The following is a 23,804-nucleotide window of genomic DNA, read 5'->3' on the forward strand; positions in this document are numbered from 1 at the left end:
CATTTCAAATTCGGTACGATATAAATCCATGAGATTGTGAATGGTTCTCCCATAGTATTGTTGATCTAGTAAAACAAAATTTTCTGAAAATATCAATTCTTGGAAAATTTATTCATTTACCAAAAATAACTCACTAAAAGCTATTTTTTGGTTATTTTTAGTAAATTACCAAGATAGAATAACAATCTTGAAAATTTATATTTTCAGAAAATTTTTGTTTTTTAGATCAACAATACAGTACCATGAAGAATCTATCCTCTAAATCTCATGGATTTATATCGTACCGAATTTGAAATGTTCTGTCCTAAAAATTTAAACTTCAGGAGCTCATATCTCAAAAAGTAATGATCAGAAGAAAAAATGTTTTCCTGAGAAAACTTTTTCATTTTGATAGCTTGATGATATAGAAATCAAAAAACTTTGAAAAATATCACGAGTAAAAAGTTCCTTTTTAGCCTTTGCACAGCCTTAAATATTGCCATTATGACGTGGACCTCACTATTATAGTTTATTGGTTCAGTTACTCAATAGTTGAACAGTTTCATATTTTTTGTTTGTTTTTTGTTGAACAGGCCGAAGAAGACATGTACCCAGATGCACAGACCCAGTCAACGCGCACATATATAGCCACTCAGGGCTGTTTACCATCGACGATACCAGATTTTTGGTTGATGATTGTGCAGGAGAATACCAGGGTGATTGTGATGACAACCAAAGAAATGGAGAGGATGAAGGTCAGTAATCATTCAAACTAAATCATCATTCGTTTTGAATACAGATGTAAATTACTGAGATATTGCGTTTATTCCAATGCTAAAGAATTAATAATAATTGAATCGGCCTGAAGAGAAAGGGAACATGTCAAAAATCAGAATTTTTCAGGTGAGAGAAAAAACTGAATACAGATAAAAGTATTGATAATTTCAAGATTGTTTTTTGTCATTAGGGAGCAAATTCTTTTAAGACAACAATTTTAATCCAGTACAAGCACTTATACGTATAAGATTCACCCCTTAAAATTGAGTTTTTGTTAACTTCCTTTTACTCATGATGATATTATAAATTATCACTCTTCAACTTTTACAATAAACACGTCAACTGAGAGCAATCTAACCAGAAAGATAGGAGACCAGCGTTACCGATCCTCTGTCTTGTCAATGCAAAACAGCCAAAACCCCTCGATTGATTATTTTTTATAGACGGTAGCTTGTACAGGTTTATTGATGTAATATCAACTGTTCATTCTCGTTTAAAATAATCAATCAATTATATTCTATTAGGCAATAAATTATTTTTTCAATAATTTAATAATGAATTTTCATAATTAAGATGGAATATTTTTTAATTAATTATTATTCTACATTCTTAGGCGGTTACAGAGCTCGACTGACCGTCAGTACGAATACACCATCCTGATCATACGCATCCATATATCAGTTTTTCTGACTCACAAAATGGACGCATTTACAGATTGTTTGATTGCAACTTATTATCTTCGTAAACGAAAGATTAAAAGACGTAGACATAGATATCAAGTTCACCCAATGGTCGCCCAAAGAGCATTTCAAAGGGAATTTAGTACCATTATATACATCATTGCTTGGGGATGAAGATACATTTTTTAACTACCTCAGAATGTCCATCAGAAATTTTGATGAGTTATTTCGAGCTTGTATCACCATTGGGAATACTTTGCAGTCACTTTAAGCTACTGATCAAATAAATGTAGATAATATTAATAATATATTATTTTTCCAATAAAAAATTTGAAAATGATTGGAGAAATGTTTAGAGAAACTCTGAATTTAAATATGACACTATTAATTGAATTCATTCATTATGCTATTCAATCCAATATCAGCTGATTGTCGGGCAGAGGTGTCAGTACATTGGTTATGTTGCGATCGGGTTACTAATCAGTACAGCTCTGAAAGCTTCTATTTGTTTCAACAGCGCGTCAGTCGACCGATGGAACGGATGCGCACGAGCTCGACCGATGATTCTCGTACGCAGTGTAAAACGCATGGTCTTGACCGTGCGCATGCGTGCCGTCAGTCCTGCTCTGTACGGATACATGGAATATCTATGTAAAAGACAAGCGCGACTGACGTACGCACTGACGGTCGGTCGAGCTCTGTAACCGGCCTTATACTTTTTACGAATACCATAGGTCGAGCTCGTGCGCATCCGTTCCATCAGTCGACTGACGCGCTATTGAAACAAATAGAAGGTTTCAGAGCTGTACTGATCAGTAGCCCGATCGCAACATAACCACACTCTAGTCACACTATAGCTCTAAATTTTCTACAAGTTCTATTAGAAAATATGTTGTGTTTATTGTACATTTAACATAGTAAATCTGCTTCAAATCCTAAAGGAACTTGTTTTTTCGGGGCCAAGTCTCGCGTATATCGTCACATATCTTGAAAATTACTTTAGCTAACGGTCTGGAGACGGTTTTATTCAATTTCTCAGTTCATCTTACATAAAGTAGGCTGAATTTAACATATTAATTAACAGCCAACAAATACTGAAATTCAGACGAAATCTTTCACTCTGTATAACTTGGTAACTAAGCATTTTTATTATCTATGTTCAATTATTATGCTTAAGGTATGTATTTGTATTACCAATTGTAATGTTCAACCATTATGTTTAATGTATGTACTTGTATTACGAATTATTGTAAAAATGCAGTGAAATAAACGAATTATTATTATTATTATAATTAGAAATTTTTCTTTATTTTGATATGAGGAATCACCCCTGGCTTATGGGCACCTTTTTTCAGAACACCCTGTATTTCACTTTCAAGAATTTATTGAAAATGTGTTGTGTTTTTGCAGAATAAATGCGCCAGATACTGGCCGGAGGACGGTGAGACTAAGAGTACGGCAAGGTGACAGTGAAAACCGTATCGCAGTCGTCGACGGCTGACTACACGCTCAGGGAGTTCCTCGTCACCTACAAGAATCATGCGCGCACAGTCTACCATTACCATTTCCAGGCAAGTACCATCCAATCACCAATTAATAATTCTTCATCATTTTCTGTCCATTGGAAAACCTGTCGACCAATATAAATTCAATCCCAAGGAAATTCAATTCAGTATCGAGAAAACTAATATCAAATTCAATTTTACCCTACAGAAAAGATAGCTATGCTAACCAGCATTATTGAACTACTTTGTCTATTCTTTTCGATCTATTTTTGTCGTTCCTAATCGTGCATTCTCATAAAGTGCACTTCATTAACGACACATAAAGGTGCGTAGTAAAGATTTGCGCACCGCGAACACGAGCAATTCACTTTTCATCAGCTGATCACATCCAGGGCCGCCCAAAGGGCAGGGCAAACCGGGCGGTCGCTCCGGGTGCCGCGGCTTGGGGAGCGCCGCGGTCGTATAGTAATTACCGCCCCGACAGTATATCTGTATTTGTACAGGAACGGTAAGATACAGATATAAAAACTTGGCATCAGCTGATAAAAAATGAAATATCGGGGGACCCGATAGAAAACTTGTAACGAAAAATTGAATTTATAGTTTATATTTATTTATTTATTTTCTCAGTCGTACAATTTATATTATTAATAATAAATTATATAATTAATAATATTTAGGTATTAATTTTATATATATTTTTACAGTTATATGCGGAGGCACATCAGGCTTATGCCCAAAACTGTTCCTTTTCAAATTTATACTACAGTCCAAATCAAAATCTAGGTTAAGCTACTATCACTCATCAAAATAATTTATTAACACTTCAAAAAACAAACACATCATCAATTACAAATATAGATATACTATGAATTAGATTTAGAATGTTATACTATGTTTGCCACAATATTTTTGTTATACAATGTACTATTCCACACTAACAGCATCTAGTTACTATTTTGGACTTTCTGAAGTAAACATGTTTTCTAAAAAAAGAGAAATAAACAAAAATAAGTTCTGCTGAATTATTCTTCTCGAGAGATCAGCTGAGGAATAACCCACACATGCACTCGCTCACTCACTTCCATTACGGTATCGTCGTATTTATCCTTTTAATGTTATTCAGCGAGTTATCCCAGGGTTGAGACCTAGTGCAATCGAATTTTCATATCATAAAACTACTTTGTTCCAAATTTAGTGAGAAATTTCATAAGAGCCGTTTTCGAGATCCGGTCAAATACAGATATATGTACATATAAACATCTAAACAGAAATTGCTCGTTTAATATTTTTAATTGCTCGAGATTTTCGTTAGAGCCGTTTTCGATATCCGGTCAAATACAGATATATGTACATATAAACATCTAAACAGAAATTGCTCGTTTAATATTTTTAATTGCTCGAGATATTTCGTTAGAGCCGTTTTCGATATCCGGTCAAATACAGATATATGTACATATAAACATCTAAACAGAAATTGCTCGTTTAATATTTTTAATTGCTCGAGATATTTCGTTAGAGCCGTTTTCGATATCCGTCAAATACAGATATATGTACATATAAACATCTAAACAAATTGCTCGTTTAATATTTTTAATTGCTCGAGATATTTCGTTAGAGCCGTTTTCGATATCCGGTCAAATACAGATATATGTACATATAAACATCTAAACAGAAATTGCTCGTTTAATATACTATAGGATTGCGGCGCTTGGAAACGAAATATGAAGTTCGCGGCGCGTAAATCTGTACGCAACTTAAGTCAAAAGGGTATTTCTTGTACGGCACTCCATCATCAACTTTACATAACGTCTTTAGAAGCGTTTGGTCAAAAAACGACGCCATTTTTCAAATTTGTTTTCCGTGCGTAATCAATGTTTTAATATTTTCCCCTCTCTAATCATCAAAATGGCAACATCCAACGTACACACTAGATTTTTTCAAGTTTCGTTCAAAAATGACTATGTAACAGCTATTTCAAATCCTCCATACTATACTGAAGTCCATAATGGCAGAGGAGAAAGATAGGAGGAGAGCCTTGCAGATTCTCAGCCTTCTATAGAGGATATCGGATGTAATGAGTTTATATCACTACCTAATAAACGCTGTTAATTCTTATTAAACGGATTATATTTTATTCGTCAAGAAAATATATTTTTTAAAAATATAATAATCAATTTTAATAATTGAGATTGAATATTTTGTTAATTTTATTAGTTATACATGCCTACATTGTTACATCTGGCAACATTGCAAAGCTAGAAAAGGATAGTTACGACAAACTATTTGCTTTGTCGAATATAGACAAAAACCAATGTTAATCAGATACTGCCATTATAAAGTGGACTTCACAATAATATGTTTAGGCTTAGCCTACTTGGGCTTAATTGTATAACCGATAAACTTGAGTGACTATGGAAGTGGCATTAGCTAATATAGCGAAGCAGGAAACACCCGATAGGATCTCTTTGCCAATAAAATCCATGAATTAATAATAATATCGAGTGTCCAGGCTGGCTCAGGTCTGGTGTCAGAGTTTTCAGATCGCTTACCTGATAAATTTCAGGGCCTCTGACATGACCTAACGTTTGCTTTTAGGCAGCTGGGACTGACAACTTAACGTGTCCATCCGAAACATGGGAATGGCCCGAGAAAACTATCTTGCTCGGGCCGGGTTCTCTGAAATATAAAGGTCCTCTGAAATATTATTGTTTTGGTTGATTTGTAGGCATGGCCCGACCACGGCGTGCCTTCGGATCCGGGCTGCGTGCTCAACTTTCTGCACGACGTGAACGCGCGCCAGGACTCGCTGGTGGAGGCTGGCGAAGGGGGTGGAGCCGGACCGGGAGCTGGCGAAGCGTGTGGAGCCGGACCCGTGGTAGTGCACTGCAGTGCAGGCATTGGCCGGACGGGAACCTTCATTGTCATCGACATGATTCTCGACCAAATCAAGCGACAGGGCATCGACTGTGAGATCGACATACAGCGCACCATTCAGATGGTGAGATCACAGCGGTCGGGTATGGTTCAGACCGAGGCTCAGTACAAGTTTGTCTACCTCGCTGTCCAGCACTACATTCAGACGCTGTCGCAGCGCATCATTGCCGAACAGGTACTTCAAACACAATTCCTTGTTGGTTATCCGTCTTGTTCTCTTGACTGAAACTGTCCGGCCCTAGAACGATCACATGACAACCATCCCTCACCCATCCCACCTATATAAACCTTCACTAATATAATTTTTAATATCGAGGGACCGAGCTTTGCTCTGGAGTGTAAAAGCATAGAAAATTTGTAACGAAAGAATTGAATTTATAGTTTATATTTATTTATTCATTTTCTCAGTCGTAGGCTACAACTATTTATGCACTTGAACTTAATTGAGCACACTAACAATGGAAGAATAAATTGCACAATATTACACTACTCACAATAAAACCGTAGAAATTCACTGTTATAAAGCAACAAGCAGACTCGTAGGTATAAAGTTCTGAAGATAGTTTATAAATTGGAATAAAGTTCGAAAACAGCTGATTGCAGCGGGATAATTCAAATGCTTTCCAAACTATTTTGTAAAAATTATTTCGTGAAAATACGTTTCGATTTTTTGTATGGTGTAGCCTAGGTCTATAAATTCAAAGCAAAACCTAACCTTTTGAAACATGAATAAAAAATAAACATTTCATTTTACGTTATGCTCTTATTTATCATTGATCCTTGCCATTTATCTTGGAATAAAAATTTTAGTATGCTACCTATTGAGTTGAAAAACGTATTTGTTTCGAAAAAAACTGGAATAATAATTAATTATTGTTTCATTATTATGAATAATATGTTGAACAAGGCATCGACTAATAATATTCACATTGGGAGATAAAGTTCCAAGGCAATCCTTATATTATTTTTCTTGAACATTTTTAGGTTATGTCACAGTCTTAAAATGAGGCTAGTTATTCACGCATAATATTATGAAGAACTTTATTCCAAAATAAACTTATAAACTATAAATTATGAATGTAGATGGACTAATTCAAATAACTTAGGTGTTCCATGACATTTATTTGGCCATTCATCTACTCCAAAACAATAACTGAATTGTGTTTGCTCGTTTGAGTCTAGAACTTGAATTTAAACCCCACCCCAGTCGAGGGCTTAAAATCACGCTGTTTCAAGTCCTGGACTTAACGATTTTTGATAAATCCTTGACTCGGAAAGAGGCGAGAATCTAACCCTTCACTCAGAAAGCGAAATTATAAACTCCAGGGTCTAACGTGATCTCTAAACTCCAGAGTCTACTTAAGTCCTCGACTAAGTTAACGCTCTGACTCGGAAAGCCAATTTTCTGACTCCAGATTTTAAAGCCAGTTAAAGTCTAGGACTTAGCTAAATCCCGAGCTCGGAAACCTGCCCTAAAGCTCCGTTTAAACCAGAGTTATTAACAAAATTTTAATAACTTAACCCTTATAGACTCTATTAGATTGATCATAAACATGATGAACATTATGTGTTTGTCAAGTTCCGTTCAATCTGATATAATCTTAGAAACGGAACTTGACAAACGCATAATTATGTTCATCATGTGTATGATAGGTTATGTTCAATCTAATAGAATCTATAAGGATTAAGTTATTAACATTTTGTTGATAACTTCGGTGTAAACGCAGCTTTATTCCTTTTTTAGTTATCAAAATTGAGTGACTCCTCGTTCATATTATTATGTACAATAGTGTAGAACTTCAACCACAGCTGTTAAGCTACTGAAGTTCTTGTCTTTTTTCCATCATGATACTGTTTTCCCTAATAATTTATTGCATTATAAAAAAAATGTGTAAAACATGTTGAGAATAAATTTCAATTTCAATTCTATCTGCTGCTGTATTTAATTTTTTTTTTTTAATTAGGACTATTTGATTTGATTTGATACTTTTGTCAGCATTGGTCAGCCGAAAACAAAATGTGGAAAGAGTTATTGAAACACGTTTTGTATTGCATTTAGCTACCTACTGAAAGCAACTGCTGCACTGTACGCAAATAGCAAGTGCAAGCGTTCAGTGTGAGTTGTTCGTATTGTTCTTTCCAGATTTTGTTTATCATCTGTTATGCATGACTAAGCGTACACTTGCACATGTACGCATTCAATGTAATCACACCCTCATATGAAACGTTGCCTCATCGCTATGAACGAGATTCGCTCAAGATGAACGTTTTTGTGCTTATCCACAAACCATGGTGTATGGCCCGCCGCAAAGTAGACCCACGTTAATCCACGAAAAGCAACCCACGCGGTGGGATGTTTTGTAAACCATTGCTAAAGAATTATTCATAATCAATCAGCTGACAAGTGGATTATTCATTGCATGTATTATACAGATGTCTAGAGAAGCCTAGCAATGGTTAACAAAACATCCCACCGCGTGGGTTGCTTTTCGTGGATTGGCGTGGGTCTACTTTGCGGCTGTCCTATAGACCCTACTTTTTTGTAGATGTCCAAGCCTCAAAGGGATGGCACATAGACTCATCAATAAACTATCATAAACTATCAATGCTTCTGTGAGTAATTTGATGTGAAATCAGCTTGTGTACACCGTTTCTAATTTATTATTAATATTTAAACTTGAAGCTTCTGTGAGTAATTTGATGTGAAATCAGTTTGTGTACACCGTTTCTAATTTTTTATTTTATTTTATTTTTTTTGAAATTGAGACATCCATTTTGAATTACTGTATACTTCTACAGGTATTTATTACTAATATAACAAAAGAGTTCCGATTCGAGGTATACACAATAACAGAGCATCCAATTTCATTCATTTATTTACAATGCAAATGACACTAATGTAATAACATCGAAAGATAAAATAATAAGGTAGTCCTTGTGCTATTTTTCTTCCAAATTTATAGGTGACAAAGTCCAAGATAAGGTTAGAATTTCACGTGTACAATTTTTATAAAATTTTGGTCCAAAATAAACATTAAAACTATAAATTTTAAATTTAGATGACTTAAGTTGATAAATTAATTGGAAATATTCCACTCAATTACCACTTTTAACGAATAATATTGAGTTATTTAAGAGAATTTGGAACTATTCAAGAAACACAAACTTGTAAACACTATTTTGTTGATTTTTGTTTGGCAGTAAAGCTGCCGTTTCTAGGCAGGGGGTGCTCTAAACTTGAATTCAATCATCACGACACAAATGTTTCTCAGTAGCACATGTTAGCTCTGTGTATTCTATCATATCATTCTGGATCAATATCATTGCTTCTCAATATTGAATATGTTGTTGTATTGTTTGACAGAAAAGCCTGCAGATAGGCAGAGAGTACTCGAACATCAAGTACTCGAACGAGACAGATGCCGGACTCCCCGCCTCACTACTACGCGGCTCCACACTTTCGCTGTCTCTGTCTCGCTCCACGGCCAGTCTGCCGGCCGCCATATCGCCCTCTCACTCGCCCGCTCCCTCCCCCTCCTCCACCGCCAACGGCACCAGCGCTCCCACGCACACGCACTGGCCTGCGCACACCACACATCTGCCCAGGTATGTTAGCAATCCGATACGAATTGTGAAGTGTTTGTCTGTACAAATACGAGGGACTTTTTCTCAATCTCCGATTGGCCATACTTTTTACTATTTATTATTTAATTTTTCAACTTGGCCTCACAGTACAGGCGCAATCAAATGGTCCAGTAAATGAAATGTTATAATTTCAAATACCCCATACAAACCTGACTTTGCCATTACTAACTTATACCATAGAGAAACAATAGCGTAAGTAGATATCACATGGTATAGGGCGATTATGTCGCAGCTTTTACTGTTATCTCAAGCCGATTACTGTCTATTATTGTCGATATTTACTGTTTTGACCGGGTAAGAGTGTATGAACAGCACAATATGAGAGACTACCAGCGTCATAAAGCTTCACGGAAAGAAATACATGAACTATCGGCTTGAGATAACAGTAAAAGTTGCGACATAAACGCCCTATACCATGGGATATCTACTTATGCTATTGTTTCTCTATGCTTATACCTTTTCACCAAACTCAAGACATTATTTTGAGGTCAGAGCTTACAAACTAACAAGGAGCTCCAATACAACATAATAGCTCATTTGAACTCATTTGGCGGCAGCATTTTATGAAGAGGGGTTTGGTAAGCTGGTCCACTGCTACGACAAATGCCTCAACCATCACGGCAATTATGTTGAAGAATAATCTATATTATATTATAGAGAAAAGAATAATTATTATTAAACGAAAATCCAAATTAAATGCTGTAATTCACTCCGAAGACTTCTGCTACTGCAAATATTGACAACAGGGTAAACAGCTAGATGTAAATTCGATGAGCGCCACTATTCAAAAATTATTTGTCAGCCCGGGAATCGAACCCGGTACCTGCTAATTGCCGGTCAGGAATGCTTACCCTTGTAAGGGAATGTACCCTTAGGGGTAAGCTGTTCAGCACAAGCAGGTAATGTTTTCTATTTCCCAATTATTCTTCTTTATATTATTATGACAAAAAAAATAGTGTACGTTACTTGGATGTGGATGGTCTCTTGCAGGGCTCGAATGAAATTCTAGTCTCGGCTGACGCCTCAACTAGAAACATCATTCTCGCCTGCAAAAGGCCACTTCCCGTCCTTGTGACGTAAGATACTATTTTATACTACGGATTTTTGATTTCGTAAATACTTTTCACTCAATGAATTTCAAGCGTAATTTGTTTTTTTGTTGTACAGGCACCAGAAGACATGCCAAAGCAGATCTACACCAATGTACCATTGAAAGAGCGCAAGGTGTCTCCCAACTACAATGTGGGCCCGACGATACCCAGCTTTGCACCCCCACCTCCGCCACCGCCTAGGAAAACGTGACCCCACCCTCCCCACAAAATGGCGGAAACTGTCATGATGACGCTGCTTCTTCTTCCTCCTTTCCATCTTCGTCTAGCTGTCGTCAGCAACAAGCACTGCTATCACTGCAAAACTGTCAGACCTAACGCTTGGTTGCACTAACCGAGATCAATTTTAATCCGGGATCAGCAGTTTGTTAATCAGCTGATTCAAGGTCGGGGTCAGCAGTTTGCTAATCAAAATATATGCTATTTTTTCTCTATGATAATAGTTACAAGATAATTCCAGCAGCGCACACTTGTAAATCGTACCCGACTTGACCGGGTTTGACGAAACCGGACATAAGTTTTGAATGGGTTGCACTAATTGGATTCAACAACCTTGAATCAGCTGATTAGCAGACTGCTGACGCCGGCCTTGAATCAGCTGATTCAAGGTTGTTGATTCCAATTCAAAACTTATGTCCGGTTTCGTCAAACCCGGTCAAGTCGGGTACGATTTACAAGTGCGCTGGAATTATCTTGTAACTATTATCATAGAGAAAAGATAGCATATATTTTCTCTTCCTGTTTAGGGCTCTGTGAAACCGAACATCTTTCCACTATTTGAATATCTAATAAAGATTTGATGAAATATATTTTGTGAATTATCTTGAGTGATATCTTGTGAATTATCTTCAGCTCTGAACTTGACATGCTCCATGCCACAACCTGAGTTACGCTCAAACTATGTGGCTTCTCGCAGCAAACAATAAACTAAGAAAAATATAAGGTTCTATTATTATTAAACGCCGATTAAATAAATAGATTTTTACTGCCATCAAACTCATTGAATACAGACAATGTCAAGATTATACAGTTAACAATATAACAAGTGTTATCAACGAAATAACTGCTAAACAAATACTAGAGAGGGTAATTGATCCAGTTTCATATTCATTTAAAGCTGTGTACAGACTTATGCGCCACGAACACAAACTTTTAGTTCACTTTTGCTTTCAATTGCTGCGAGTTTTTCAAGCGCTTCGTTCAATTCCACCTGCAAATTCTCTGTTTCCTTCTCGCGGTCCTTAAGTATATGCACAATCTGTCTGTCCTTTTCAACAGCACTTTGCCGCACCGTTTCCTCTTTTGTTAGAAGTTCTTTCAAGTCTTCCACTTCATTGTTCACTGATTCTAGCCTTTTCCTCAAGGAGATTATGACAGAATCTTTCTCTCGAAGACTATTCTTGAGTTCTAAATTGTCCACTCCCAACTTTGCATTTCCTCCTCAAACTCTCTGATAATGCTGGAATCGGCAGAAAGATTCATAGATGTTCTCTGTAGGACGGGAGATGAATTTATCTTTGAAACACTGATTTAACCTATCTATTTTTTTTTAATTCAACACTTTAATGATAGATATTACTACCGATTGATTGGGAAGAATATGTTTTCCGAATAATAAATGCTGCATGACTAAGCACATAGGAAGTCCGTATTAAGATGTAAATAAAAATATTGATTATCAGATAAATTTCATGATTCACCTAATAAAGTCAAGTGTGACATGAGATACATTGACTTTTTGGCGGTACGAAGTTCGCCGGGCAAGCTAGTGTTTCAATAAAAAATCTAAACCCGTTTGTGGAACAGCTGACATACATACTACTCACACACTGGACGTTCATGAATTTTATTTATTTACTTATTTATTGGATAAAGCAAACAATAATAGTCGGAAAATCAGAAACAGGCCATTGCCCAAGACTTCTATTTCCTAAAAAAATGTTCTAAAAATTTCCCAATTTTTTCTTGAATCGTCCAAATATTATGCATCTTGTGTTCAATTTCCTATTTAACTGTTGCGTTATAACTTTTTATGAAAAAACACAATTTATCATGAAACGTTTGTCACATTTACTACCCCAAAAGATATTTCATCAAATCCCTTATAGTGGAATCCCTTTTAAGTGGTAATCATTGTCTATTTAACACTTTTTCAATGTTTTAGCTTCTAATAGATATAAAATGGAGAGTAAATATAGATATACTGTACTGAAGTTTGATAAAGAACAAACATTTTTCGCTTGTAAAAGAACTGTAGGTAGTGTACACAGTATTATAATATTATAGTAGTCTATTCAGAACATTTCAATTACAATCTTGATCCTAGTTCTACTGCAAAATTAGCTCTAATACTTACTGCAAAATGTTGTCATCGTTTTTATGTGTAGTTTGTTAAGGCGTAGCTTCTTGTTTTGTTATGATTTGAATACACTTGACGCAAGATGAAAATAACCTGTGTTATTAGTTTTGATAAATTTGTTTCAAAAATTTACATTCTGTTGATTTACATGAAATGAAGTGTAGATTTTTTACATCTATTGAATTATTTTATTTCTTTCTGTTCAATATTTTATCGTTTTAAGTGTAGCGGTGCTTTAAGATCTGATCATTAATTTCACAAAATGTTTATTATTTTATTACGGTATGCTGTCATTTCATCATGCTAAATTCCATCAATGTCACAATTATTAACTATTTATTATTGCAGTGTTAGTGGACGTCTGTGTATTATATTGTTCATATATTGTTTTAGATATAATTTCGCTTAGACTTATTATTAATATTCAGTATGAGTACGCAGTTATCCAATAAAATAGTGTCAATCACAAAATAGTTTAAGATATGTTGAGTTGTTTAATAAAATTATTAATTTTGTTGAAATTCGTTCTTCAAAAATACATTGGTGTTCTTTTCATTTTTCATTCAATTTTGGCTGTGATCCTAGATGAATTTGAACATTGATTGCTGTTGTAAGGAATAAATATTTCAATGAATTCTGTTGCTAGGTCTTCATAATGAGTTCGTGTTTTTTTCTAAAATTATTTTTAACTGGCTTTGAAAAATGTGTGAAATATTAGGCCTGATGTTTGATGCCAGTAATAGATTTTGCTGCCATATTACTTAAATAATAAAGCTGGGTTAACACCAAAGTTATTAACAAAATGTTAATAACTTAATCCTTATAGATTCTATTAGATTGAACGGAACTTGACAAACACATATGTTCATCATGTGTATGGTAAGTTATATTCAATCCAATAGAATCTATAAGGATTAAGTAATTAACATTTTGTTAATAACTTTGGTGTAAACGCAGCTATTTACCTGACTATTAGGCTAGCTATTTACCTAGACTATTTACCTGATAACAAAAATAAGAGTATTTTGACAATAAAAATGCAGGAAGCTTCTGAGCATAAAAAATTGAATTTTTAATCAGATCTAATAAATATAGATCCAAATCGTAACTTACACAAAGTGACTATGTATGTTGGCTATGTATCCAAAATATTCTTTCCTTTTATGAGGTTTAAAATTCTCTAAGTTATGAGAGTTATTATTTTATATTTTATTTAAAAAATGTTTTTATCAATAGTTATTCTCATTTATTAATTATTATAGTTTCCGCAACTTGATATTTCTGCAAATACCCTATGATATTATCGAACACATCGCTTTTTTAAGTTATATAATTATTTATTCCATTCTAAAATTTACTCCCAGTTATTATTGTTATTATCATTTTCTACTCACATGAGCATTTAGATGTAGTAATAAATTTTAAAGTGTATTACATGGAAATGAAATTAAAAGTATTTTTGAATTACGATTCTACAATTATTTGCAATTTTTTAAAGTATGAAATATATTCTCAGATTGTGTACTTTCTATACCTAATCAGCTGCGTTTACACTAAAGTTATTAACAAAATGTTAATAACTTAATCCTTATAGATTCTATTAGATTGAACATAACTTATCATACACATGATGAACATATGTGTTTGTCAAGTTCCGTTCAATCTAATAGAATCTATAAGGATTAAGTTATTAACATTTTGTTGATAACTTTGGTGTAAATTCAGCGTAAGATTGTCCAAACCTCAATACTACATACAGTTAAAATAATATTGATTATGGCATTTTACTTGAACAAATTCATGGTTTCAAAACCAAGGAGTGCATTAAATATGTTTATTTAAGCTGTATGATTATTCACACAATAGTGACCGTGAACTGTGAAAATATCATTACCATAAGTCCCAATTGTATCCAAAATTCGTGATGAAGAAAACATTGATTTCAATAAAACAAAATAAATCTTATAGCACCCCTTATTCTTTAAAAAAACTTTAAAATAGTTGAACAACTAGTAAAAAACAGCCCATGTCAATAAGTGTTTTATTGATTTCAATGTTTCCAAAATTTTGTACAGTCCAGTACATTTCATGGATAACTCAGCAATTATTGTAATATCTCAATAACCATAAACTTTTTGGTGGCACCAATATAATATGTTCTAAAGTGGTCAAGTCTAAAGGTGTGTACAGAACGAGCCTCCAACACGCTCCGCAATCGCTCCGATCATGAACGTTACGGGAGATGATAGATCTTCTCGCGTTCCACTCTTGCTCCCCGGTCGATCATCAATCGATCTGCTCGAGTGACGTTCGATTGCGGAGCAGAGCGAAAGTCTGTACGCACCTTTATGTAGAATTGAATTTGGAGTTCAATGCAAATGGTTCCAAGTTCATATTCATAACTTAAAGATTTTTGAGATCTTTAAAAAATTATGTAGATTTCATGAAATATATCAGAAATTAGTGGGATATCTCAATAACCACAAGCTGAATACTTTTGGTAGCACCAAATATGTTCAAAAATGGTCGTATCTTTTGTAATAGTTATTTGTGCAACTAGTGCGCAAAGTGACAGTTTGCTGCACCGAAAGAAACGTTTACGCCCGAGCCGTAGGCGAGGGCGGAATGGTTTGTTGAGTGCAGCAGAGGAACTTTGCGCACGTATTACACATAAAATTTTTCCTACTGTTACCATTGAATATGAAAAGTGGGTAATTATGGGTAAAATTGCCTGAAATCCATCAAATGTTTTTCTGTGTAATTTTATTATTGATAAAAACCTTAATCCTAAAATCCTAAAGTCCTCGTTGTCCTTGGTTATAATATATAATAGTAATAATTAGCGCGTTGTGCTTGGTTGCACCTCTGCTCACTATAGCAGCCACAGCAGTCACTGTTACCAACTTCATTTTGATTTTGCTGCACTGTTGCTCCATATAACCTACTAAGTATTTTGCGTTGCCATGTTGCAAATCTGGAGTGCAGGAATAGTATATTTCGCACCTAGGGCCGAAAATGAGACTTTTCCGGCTCGAAATCGGTTTTCAAGTCCGAGGCCGTAGGCCGAGGACTAGAAAAGATTGAGAGCCGGAAAAACATTTTTGCCCGTGGTGCGAACGCTATTTTTCGCCACACAGAGAAATAAACAATATATATGAGAATAATTGTTTATTAAGCAGTTCCGAAAACAAAAGTGGAAGGTCATAGCTCTAGCTATTAGTATAGTTATTAGTATCTAGTTATTAAAGTATAGAAAACTGAAGAATACATAATACTTGGAAACCTCACAGAATCATATTGATTTTTCCAATACATCAATAAATTTTAGTTCTATTAGGATCCTCCTCAATTTGAATCAGGCAGCCTTTTGTTTTCCCAATTCCAAAAAAAAATACCTAAAATACTCGTTTCACTGGGAATTCGTGTCTGATAGTAGCCTACATTATAACTGAAGAATATAAATTATTACTCATTTTATTGTGATCTATTCATGTTTTTCTTATGAAATTCAATAAATTATAGGCCTACAGCATGAAGACTATGTCCAATTCATTTGTACTGGTGGCAAAATTTTACATTGAAAATAATTATTTGATAAAATCCAAGTTCAATAGTAATGAAAACAAATTCCTTCAAAAAATAATTGATAATAATACGTTTCGAGGGAAAAAATTAAGAACAAAAAAATGGGAAGCATCGGGGGATTTGAACCCAGGTACCATCGCTCCGTAAGCAAGCTTCTTACCGCTGCGCTAAATAGACGTTCGTAAATGGTAGTCTTATAACCTGCTGATAAAAATACACACTTTGGGCTATGGAACTTCAATTAGCCTACGGTAGCATAGATGAATTTGAACATTAATATTCTGAAAAATCTAGAAGGAAAATAGAAATTTGGGCTTCCAGGTGCACGAGATTGATATTTTTAGAATCTATGTTCAAAATTTGGAGATCTGAATCATTCCCGTTTTTCCGGTATGCAATCCACAAGTTGACATGTTTTGATGCGAACAAACACAACCCCACTCTCTCTTATTATATAGAAGAAGAAGATATCTTACCTCTATTTCATTCATCCAAATAAAATGATAGTATATTACTGCAGAATACTTTATTCAATTCTAGAAGCATAAACTGATTCTGTTTAATAAACTATTTGTTAAAACGTTCAGCACCATGGATATTGCCCAAGTAGTTCCAAAACTATCCACCAGGTTTTGTGATAAACGCAGTACTATGAGGTTTGAGGTTAGATTCTATTATACTCTGAAAATTGAATTTGAGTAGTTTATAATATCTTATTTGTATTTCATTCATCCAAATGAAATGATAGTATCTTATTGCAAAATACTTTATTCAATTCTAGAAGCATAAACTGATTCTGTTTCATAAACTATTTTGTAAACCCGTTCATATCAAATCAGAATCAGCTGTTATTCAAGGTCATTTTACAGCCCTAGGGCCGTAAAGTTTTACCGGCCTGGTCGGAAAACAATCACTTTCGGCCACCATATGACGCACGTAAACCAGCTCATTACATCCAAGTGTGGCGAAAAAATTTTTCCCGCACTAGAGCGGAAAAGTGATTCTTTGCGTTCTGTAATCAGTGCAGCAATGGCCACTTTTCAACGTAACTGTAGGAAAAAATAATTTTGTCAACACAGTAGTTGCTGCTGGGTATATATGTAGATTATAACATAGAGAAAAGATAGCACAAGATATGCTATTTTTTCTCTATGATTATTAGTAATTATGGTACTCAGAGTTGTGCTTTGAATTTCCACAATTCAAAACACAATTAGCAGAATATTCAATCTCAATATGAAGATAATCAAATTAGAGTATCGAACGTGTTGTGTACTCTACACCTTTTCCAACAGTATTTGAGAAAGTATCAATTGTAATATTGAGAATAGTCATTTGTATTTGAGAAAACGTCAGATGTAAATGAGAATAGTCAATAGTATTTGAGAAGTCATCACTTGTAATAATTGAGAATAGTGAATTTTATTTGAGAAAGTATCATTTCAATTTGAGAACAGAACATACGATTTGAAATCGAGAAGTTTTCAGTTGTAATATTGGGAAATGATTTTAAACAAACCAGAAGTTCCAGTACTTATAATTATTTTTCATAACTGTGCTCATATAAAACTAGTAGTTCAGTGAACAGTATACCTCGCGCTCAGTGAGTTACATTGACCTGTTGTTATGTTTTCTCAAAATTTAATAAATAATTTATCAATTAAAAATGTCTAGAAAAAATCCTAAATAAACATAGAGCTTTCTGTCCTATATCGTACCGTGTGACGTGTCGTCCCGGAATGTGAGTGTGAGCGCTGTTATCAGGTCTGGCTGCAACTGTCTACAACGTTGATGGAAAGAAACAATTTTCAAGATGTTCGATGTTTTTGTACGGGTAGTATTATAGTCAACTGTCTACTAACGTTAATGGAAAGATACATTTTCAAGATGTTCGATGTTTTTGAACGGGTAGTATTATAGTCCACTAGACAACTGATTTATGATGAATAATTCTATAGTCTGATTTTCACTCTAATATTGACGTATGAAGGAGGCTCCTTTTTCATTTTATATTATCCTTGAAATGCAAAATTTCAAAAAACCTCGTAGGCCTATATACGTCGACGCGCAATTTAAAAAAACATAGGTACCTGTCAAATTTCATGAAAATCTATTACCGCGTATCGCCGTAAATGCGCAACATAAAAACATTCAAACATTAAGAGAAATGCCAAACCGTCGACTTGAATCTTAAGGTGCGTACAGATATACGCACCACGAACATGAGCATTCACTTTTAATCAGCTGATGCCAAGCTTTTATATCTGTATCTTACCGTTTCTGTAAAAATACAGATATAGTCAGCTGATTAAAAGTGAATTGCTCATGTTCGCGGCACGCATGTTCGTACGCACCTTAAAAGACCTCACTTCGCTCGGTCAATAATATGATAATTTATTTAATATTTAAAAAAACGTTTAGATTTTGAATAAAACATTATTTTCAAGCCTGAAAATCCATTGAAGAATTGCCGGATTGTTTGATCAAGAGATTCAATTAATTGACATAAACATAGAGAATTTGATCTTCATCAAGTGCAATGTTTCACAAAGTGTTTGGAGACGAAAAGGCGTTGCCAATACACACATAGAAATAATTCTCATTAATCATTCATAAACAGTACAGGGGAAATACTTTCACCATTGAAAATATCAATTTTCCCCCATGCAAAGCCTATGATAGTAATTGGAATACTGTTTACGAAGTACAGTAGCCTTTCCTGCTCAAATCAAACCTGTACTGTAGGCTACAGAAGAGTCACGACATGTCAATTGGAAAATTTTCTCATTTTCAATTGATACCTTCTCATTTACATTTGACGATTTCTCAAATACAGTTCACTATTCTGAATTACATGTGATGACTTCCCAAATACAATTGACTATTCTCATCTACATCTGACATTCTCTCAATTGGACTATTCTCAAATAAAATTTATACTTTCTCAAATTAACTTGATACTTTCACAAATAAAATTGGAAAAAGTGTAGTAGTACTCATGTGAGTACTGAGGCTATTTCAAGTTGAATAATGGATATAAATAAAACAACTCTTCAGTAAAAATATTTCATTCAAAATTCTATTTCAATGCTCAAAATACATAGATACTAATTTTCATACAATATACAAGAATATTTCTCGACATCATAAATATACTCTAATAGATAAGTAACTTCTCGACAAATAGGCTAAAACGATCTCATCCTTGTGAAATGATAATGAAAAAAACATTACAATGTTCTTTTGAAATATGAAGTGATAGCATAGAGAAACAATAGCATCAGTTTAAACTTACCCTACTGTTTCTCTATGGAAATAGTGTGGTAGTAATAGGGTTATCTATATAAACAATAAATCCATAGTATGCCAGGCATGGCTTTCTACGTAAGTTATGGTACATCCGTTCCCAATAATAATAAAATTAAAAATACTGTACTAAAGTATTAAATTTATGAAAAAATGAGTTTAGGGTTTTCTCAAATAATTATATCCAACCAGTATCATGAGACAAATAGGCTATCAACATTATGTTTTAAGCTGCGTTTACACCAAAGTTATCAACAAAATGTTAATAACTTAATCCTTATAGATTCTATTAGATTGAACGGAACTTGACAAACACATATGTTCATCATGTGTATGATAAGTTATGTTCAATCTAATAGGATCTATAAGAATCAAGTTATTAACATTTTGTTAATAACTTTGGTGTAAAAGCAGCTTTAGACATCATTCTTCATGCTTATATTTGATGGTTTGTTCCAAAATGTATAAAAATATGGTACCTATCTATTAGAATTTAGATAGTAATTAACATAATAATTTATTAATGTTTCATGTATCGTTTACATCATGATGGATATTTCTTCAATTTTAATAAAACAATATAAAAATCTTAAAGCGCCCTTTATTAAAAAAAAAACCTTTAAATAGTTTAACAACTAGTTTCGGAGATCACACCATCGTCAGGTCATAAAATAACTATTATTATTTTATACTAACAATATTCGATATAATCTCAAAAATTGATAGAAACATTGAGGAATTACATAAGAGCATTAAAATAGCTAACAAATTGCACATTATAATAATAAATGTTGTACCATCAATAACTATTATTATTTTATAACCTGACGATGATGTGATCACCGAAACTAGTTGTTGAACTATTCTAAAGTTTTTTTTTTAAATAAAGGGTGCTTTAAGATTTTTATATTGTTTTATTAATTTAAAAAGTAGCCCAAGTGAATGAAGTGTTTCTTCAATTTGGTATTTTCCCATGCAATAATACAAATACGGTATTGAAATTCAATCTATTTTCTTAACATGAATATTTTTATTGATGGACAGAAAAATAATAGGTTTTATGATTATTATCATCCTCCGTATTAAAAATCAGGGCTTTAGAAATGATAAAAGTATTAGTAATAATATTTTCAACAGGGTGTCTAAGACCTATCCAGTTACCCTACATCAAGAATATCCTATTCAATCGAAATGGAAACCGCAAACAATATTCGAAATAATCTCAAAAATTAATAGAAACCTTGAGGAATTACATAAGAGCATTAAAATAGCTAACAAATTGCACATTATTATAATATATGTTGTACTATCAATATATAATATATATGTTGTACCATCAATAGGAATATATGATAGCAGTATAAATTATACAACATAACAGGATTATTTTAATTTGACGTAGCTATTCCACATGCGGATTGTACAATAACTAAAAATGTCTATTTTAAACTAATTAATTTCAACATCATAGTATCACACCAGCATAAAGGAAGAGGAAACAGTCGCCTTTTCTGTTGTCAGAAAAGTTACAGTAGATAAAAACACTATGTATCCTTCCACGCTGGCGAGTTATTGAAAATAGAACCAATATCACTATCCAGCTTCCGTTGAATGGAAATACTCTTTATTAGGCGAAAGCACTGAAATTACTGCACTGAAAGCACTAGGAAAGCACTGATATTACAAGGAACGCTGACGATTTAAAGTAAATCTCACTATAAGACAATAATAATAGAGAAAAGACACACTTGAATATCAACACCATACAGGAACTCTGATAATCAGATATATATTGTCTTGATTTAAAATTCTTGCTTCCTAGTTTTAGAGTTTAGACAATAATGTATCTGAGGCTCATATAAGAACCAACAGCTTTTTTCAGATACGGTGACTAAAAATTTGGAGTATATATACATAATATAGGCCTAATAATAGTTGCTCCGTAACTTGACAGTTTATACAATAATTTTATTCATCCCTGGGTCGTATAAGAAACATCAGTCTTATTCATGATGGTGGAGAAGAGGCATGTCAGTGGCTCCAGAAATTAATAGATTCCATTAGTATTTAACATATTAAGTGTAAAATTATGTTTTTTCTAACTTTGGCCTATGAATGCATATGCATATAAATATATATAGTCTTATTCAGATAACTAAAAAGTTGGACATACATAATATAATAGGCAATATAGATTGTAAGTAGCTTTAAGGCTGTTCGGAACACTTATTTTTTAAAATTGGATAATCTATCTCATACAATCGTTAAGATCATCATTTAAGAGTGAGAAAAAGTGCAACTGAAATTTTTCAAATGGTCTAATAAGGAGTTTATGGGTTGTTGAAGTGCTAACTCCGTTATCTTTCCAGATCATAAACGGTTTCGACTATATTAACAGAACTTCTCTTAAAAGTTAAAAAATGTATCTTTCCAAACTAAAACATATTATTCCCCCTATCGTTCATAAATAAAAAAGTAACATTTTTTGTAAATTCGATAACTTGTACCGTATATTTTGGCATTAATCGCGAAAAACCGCATATTAGAACAAAGCCAATGATATACTGAATTTATTAAAAAAAACTAGAAACCGTTTATGATCTGGAAAGAAAACAGAGTTAGCAAGCACTTCAACAACCCATAACTCGCTTATTAGACCACTTGAAAATTTCAGTTGCCACTTTTTCTCACTCTTATAATGATCTTAACAATTATATTGAAAAAGATTATCCAATTTAAATAAAAATAGTGTACCGAACTGCCTTGAACAATCAATATTTGGAAATCATTTAAGAACTAAAAAATAGACAACAGTAAATAAGGGTCAACCTATAAAAGTCAACAGCATTATTCAGTCAAATTTGGGAGTGTATAATGAAACGAAATTGGTGATACAGAATTGTGAGTACAAATTGATAGATGAAAACATTAGTTACTTCAATAAAAACTTTTTAAATTTACGTGCTTGTTCATGAGCTTTAGAAAATAAATCTTCGTAGAAATATTAATATATAAGTATTGAAATATTCTATTTTGTTAATATTTAACAAAAAATATTGTTTTGACTGGAGTAAAATATAGATAAAAATAGACAATTCGGACTACTTCCTTGTTGCAGTTTTATATGACGAATGAGGGAAGTGAAGTGAAGTTTGTGTGTATGTGTGTACACACATAGAACGGTCACGTTCCGAGTTTTGCGGTCCACGTTCTTATTATGGACAAAATGGCGGCGGTCAAATACAAGCGGTCTAGTTGGATTTCTCAATTGAAGCAAAACAAAATACAGTACTATCAGACAGAGAGCTAAATTGAAAACTTGACGAACTGGAAATCGGTCAGTAAACATTAAAAAAATGACCACTGAAATCTTGAAGAATTTATAATAGGCCTATAACCAATGATACAGTGGATTTCATCCCGAATTCTCTGTTTTAATGAAACCACAGTTATTCGGCTGACTTTGAAGTTCCAATATTGACATGAATTAAATTATATTTCCTCTCTCACTTTTCTTTTATAATTTTTTCAATTCCATTTATTTTGAGTCACCTGTTATTATGTTTCTTTTTTGAGATAATAACAACAATCTAAGTTTGGGTTTTCGTTAACTGTCGTCGACTATGACATGTCGTGCTAAAAATAAATGTCCGACTCCTCTGTTGAATCATAGGAGTGTTTCTGCCATTTTTTCAATCACGACATGTCTTAGTGTTGACGACAAAGCTACGCACAATCGGAAACCCATCTTGAATTATAGTCTTAAGTTTATGACATTACCCGTAAATCATTTTCAATCTGCTTTTATTGGATTTACCTTTTTTCATTACATTCATTTTTCTCTGCATACATTATTTTGTTATCAATTATATTATAAATTCATTATGCATACATTATTTTGTTATCAATTATATGATAAATT

The 23,804-nt window shown here is 33.5% G+C and overlaps 1 protein-coding gene across 1 annotated transcript; it reads left to right on the forward strand.

Moving 5' to 3' along the window:
* Positions 1-572: 572 nt before the first annotated feature.
* Positions 573-11,035, forward strand: LOC120355810 (tyrosine-protein phosphatase corkscrew-like; the record flags this gene model as incomplete). Its single annotated transcript, XM_039444524.1, has 5 exons — positions 573-734; positions 2,889-3,007; positions 5,670-6,053; positions 9,243-9,484; positions 10,691-11,035. Coding segments are annotated over 5 exons (953 nt in total), but the record flags the coding sequence as incomplete, so codon positions are not given.
* Between the last annotated feature and the right edge of the window lie 12,769 nt (positions 11,036-23,804).

Source organism: Nilaparvata lugens, unplaced genomic scaffold, assembly GCF_014356525.2.
Source record: "Nilaparvata lugens isolate BPH unplaced genomic scaffold, ASM1435652v1 scaffold4879, whole genome shotgun sequence".
Taxonomy (NCBI): Eukaryota; Metazoa; Arthropoda; class Insecta; order Hemiptera; family Delphacidae; genus Nilaparvata; species Nilaparvata lugens.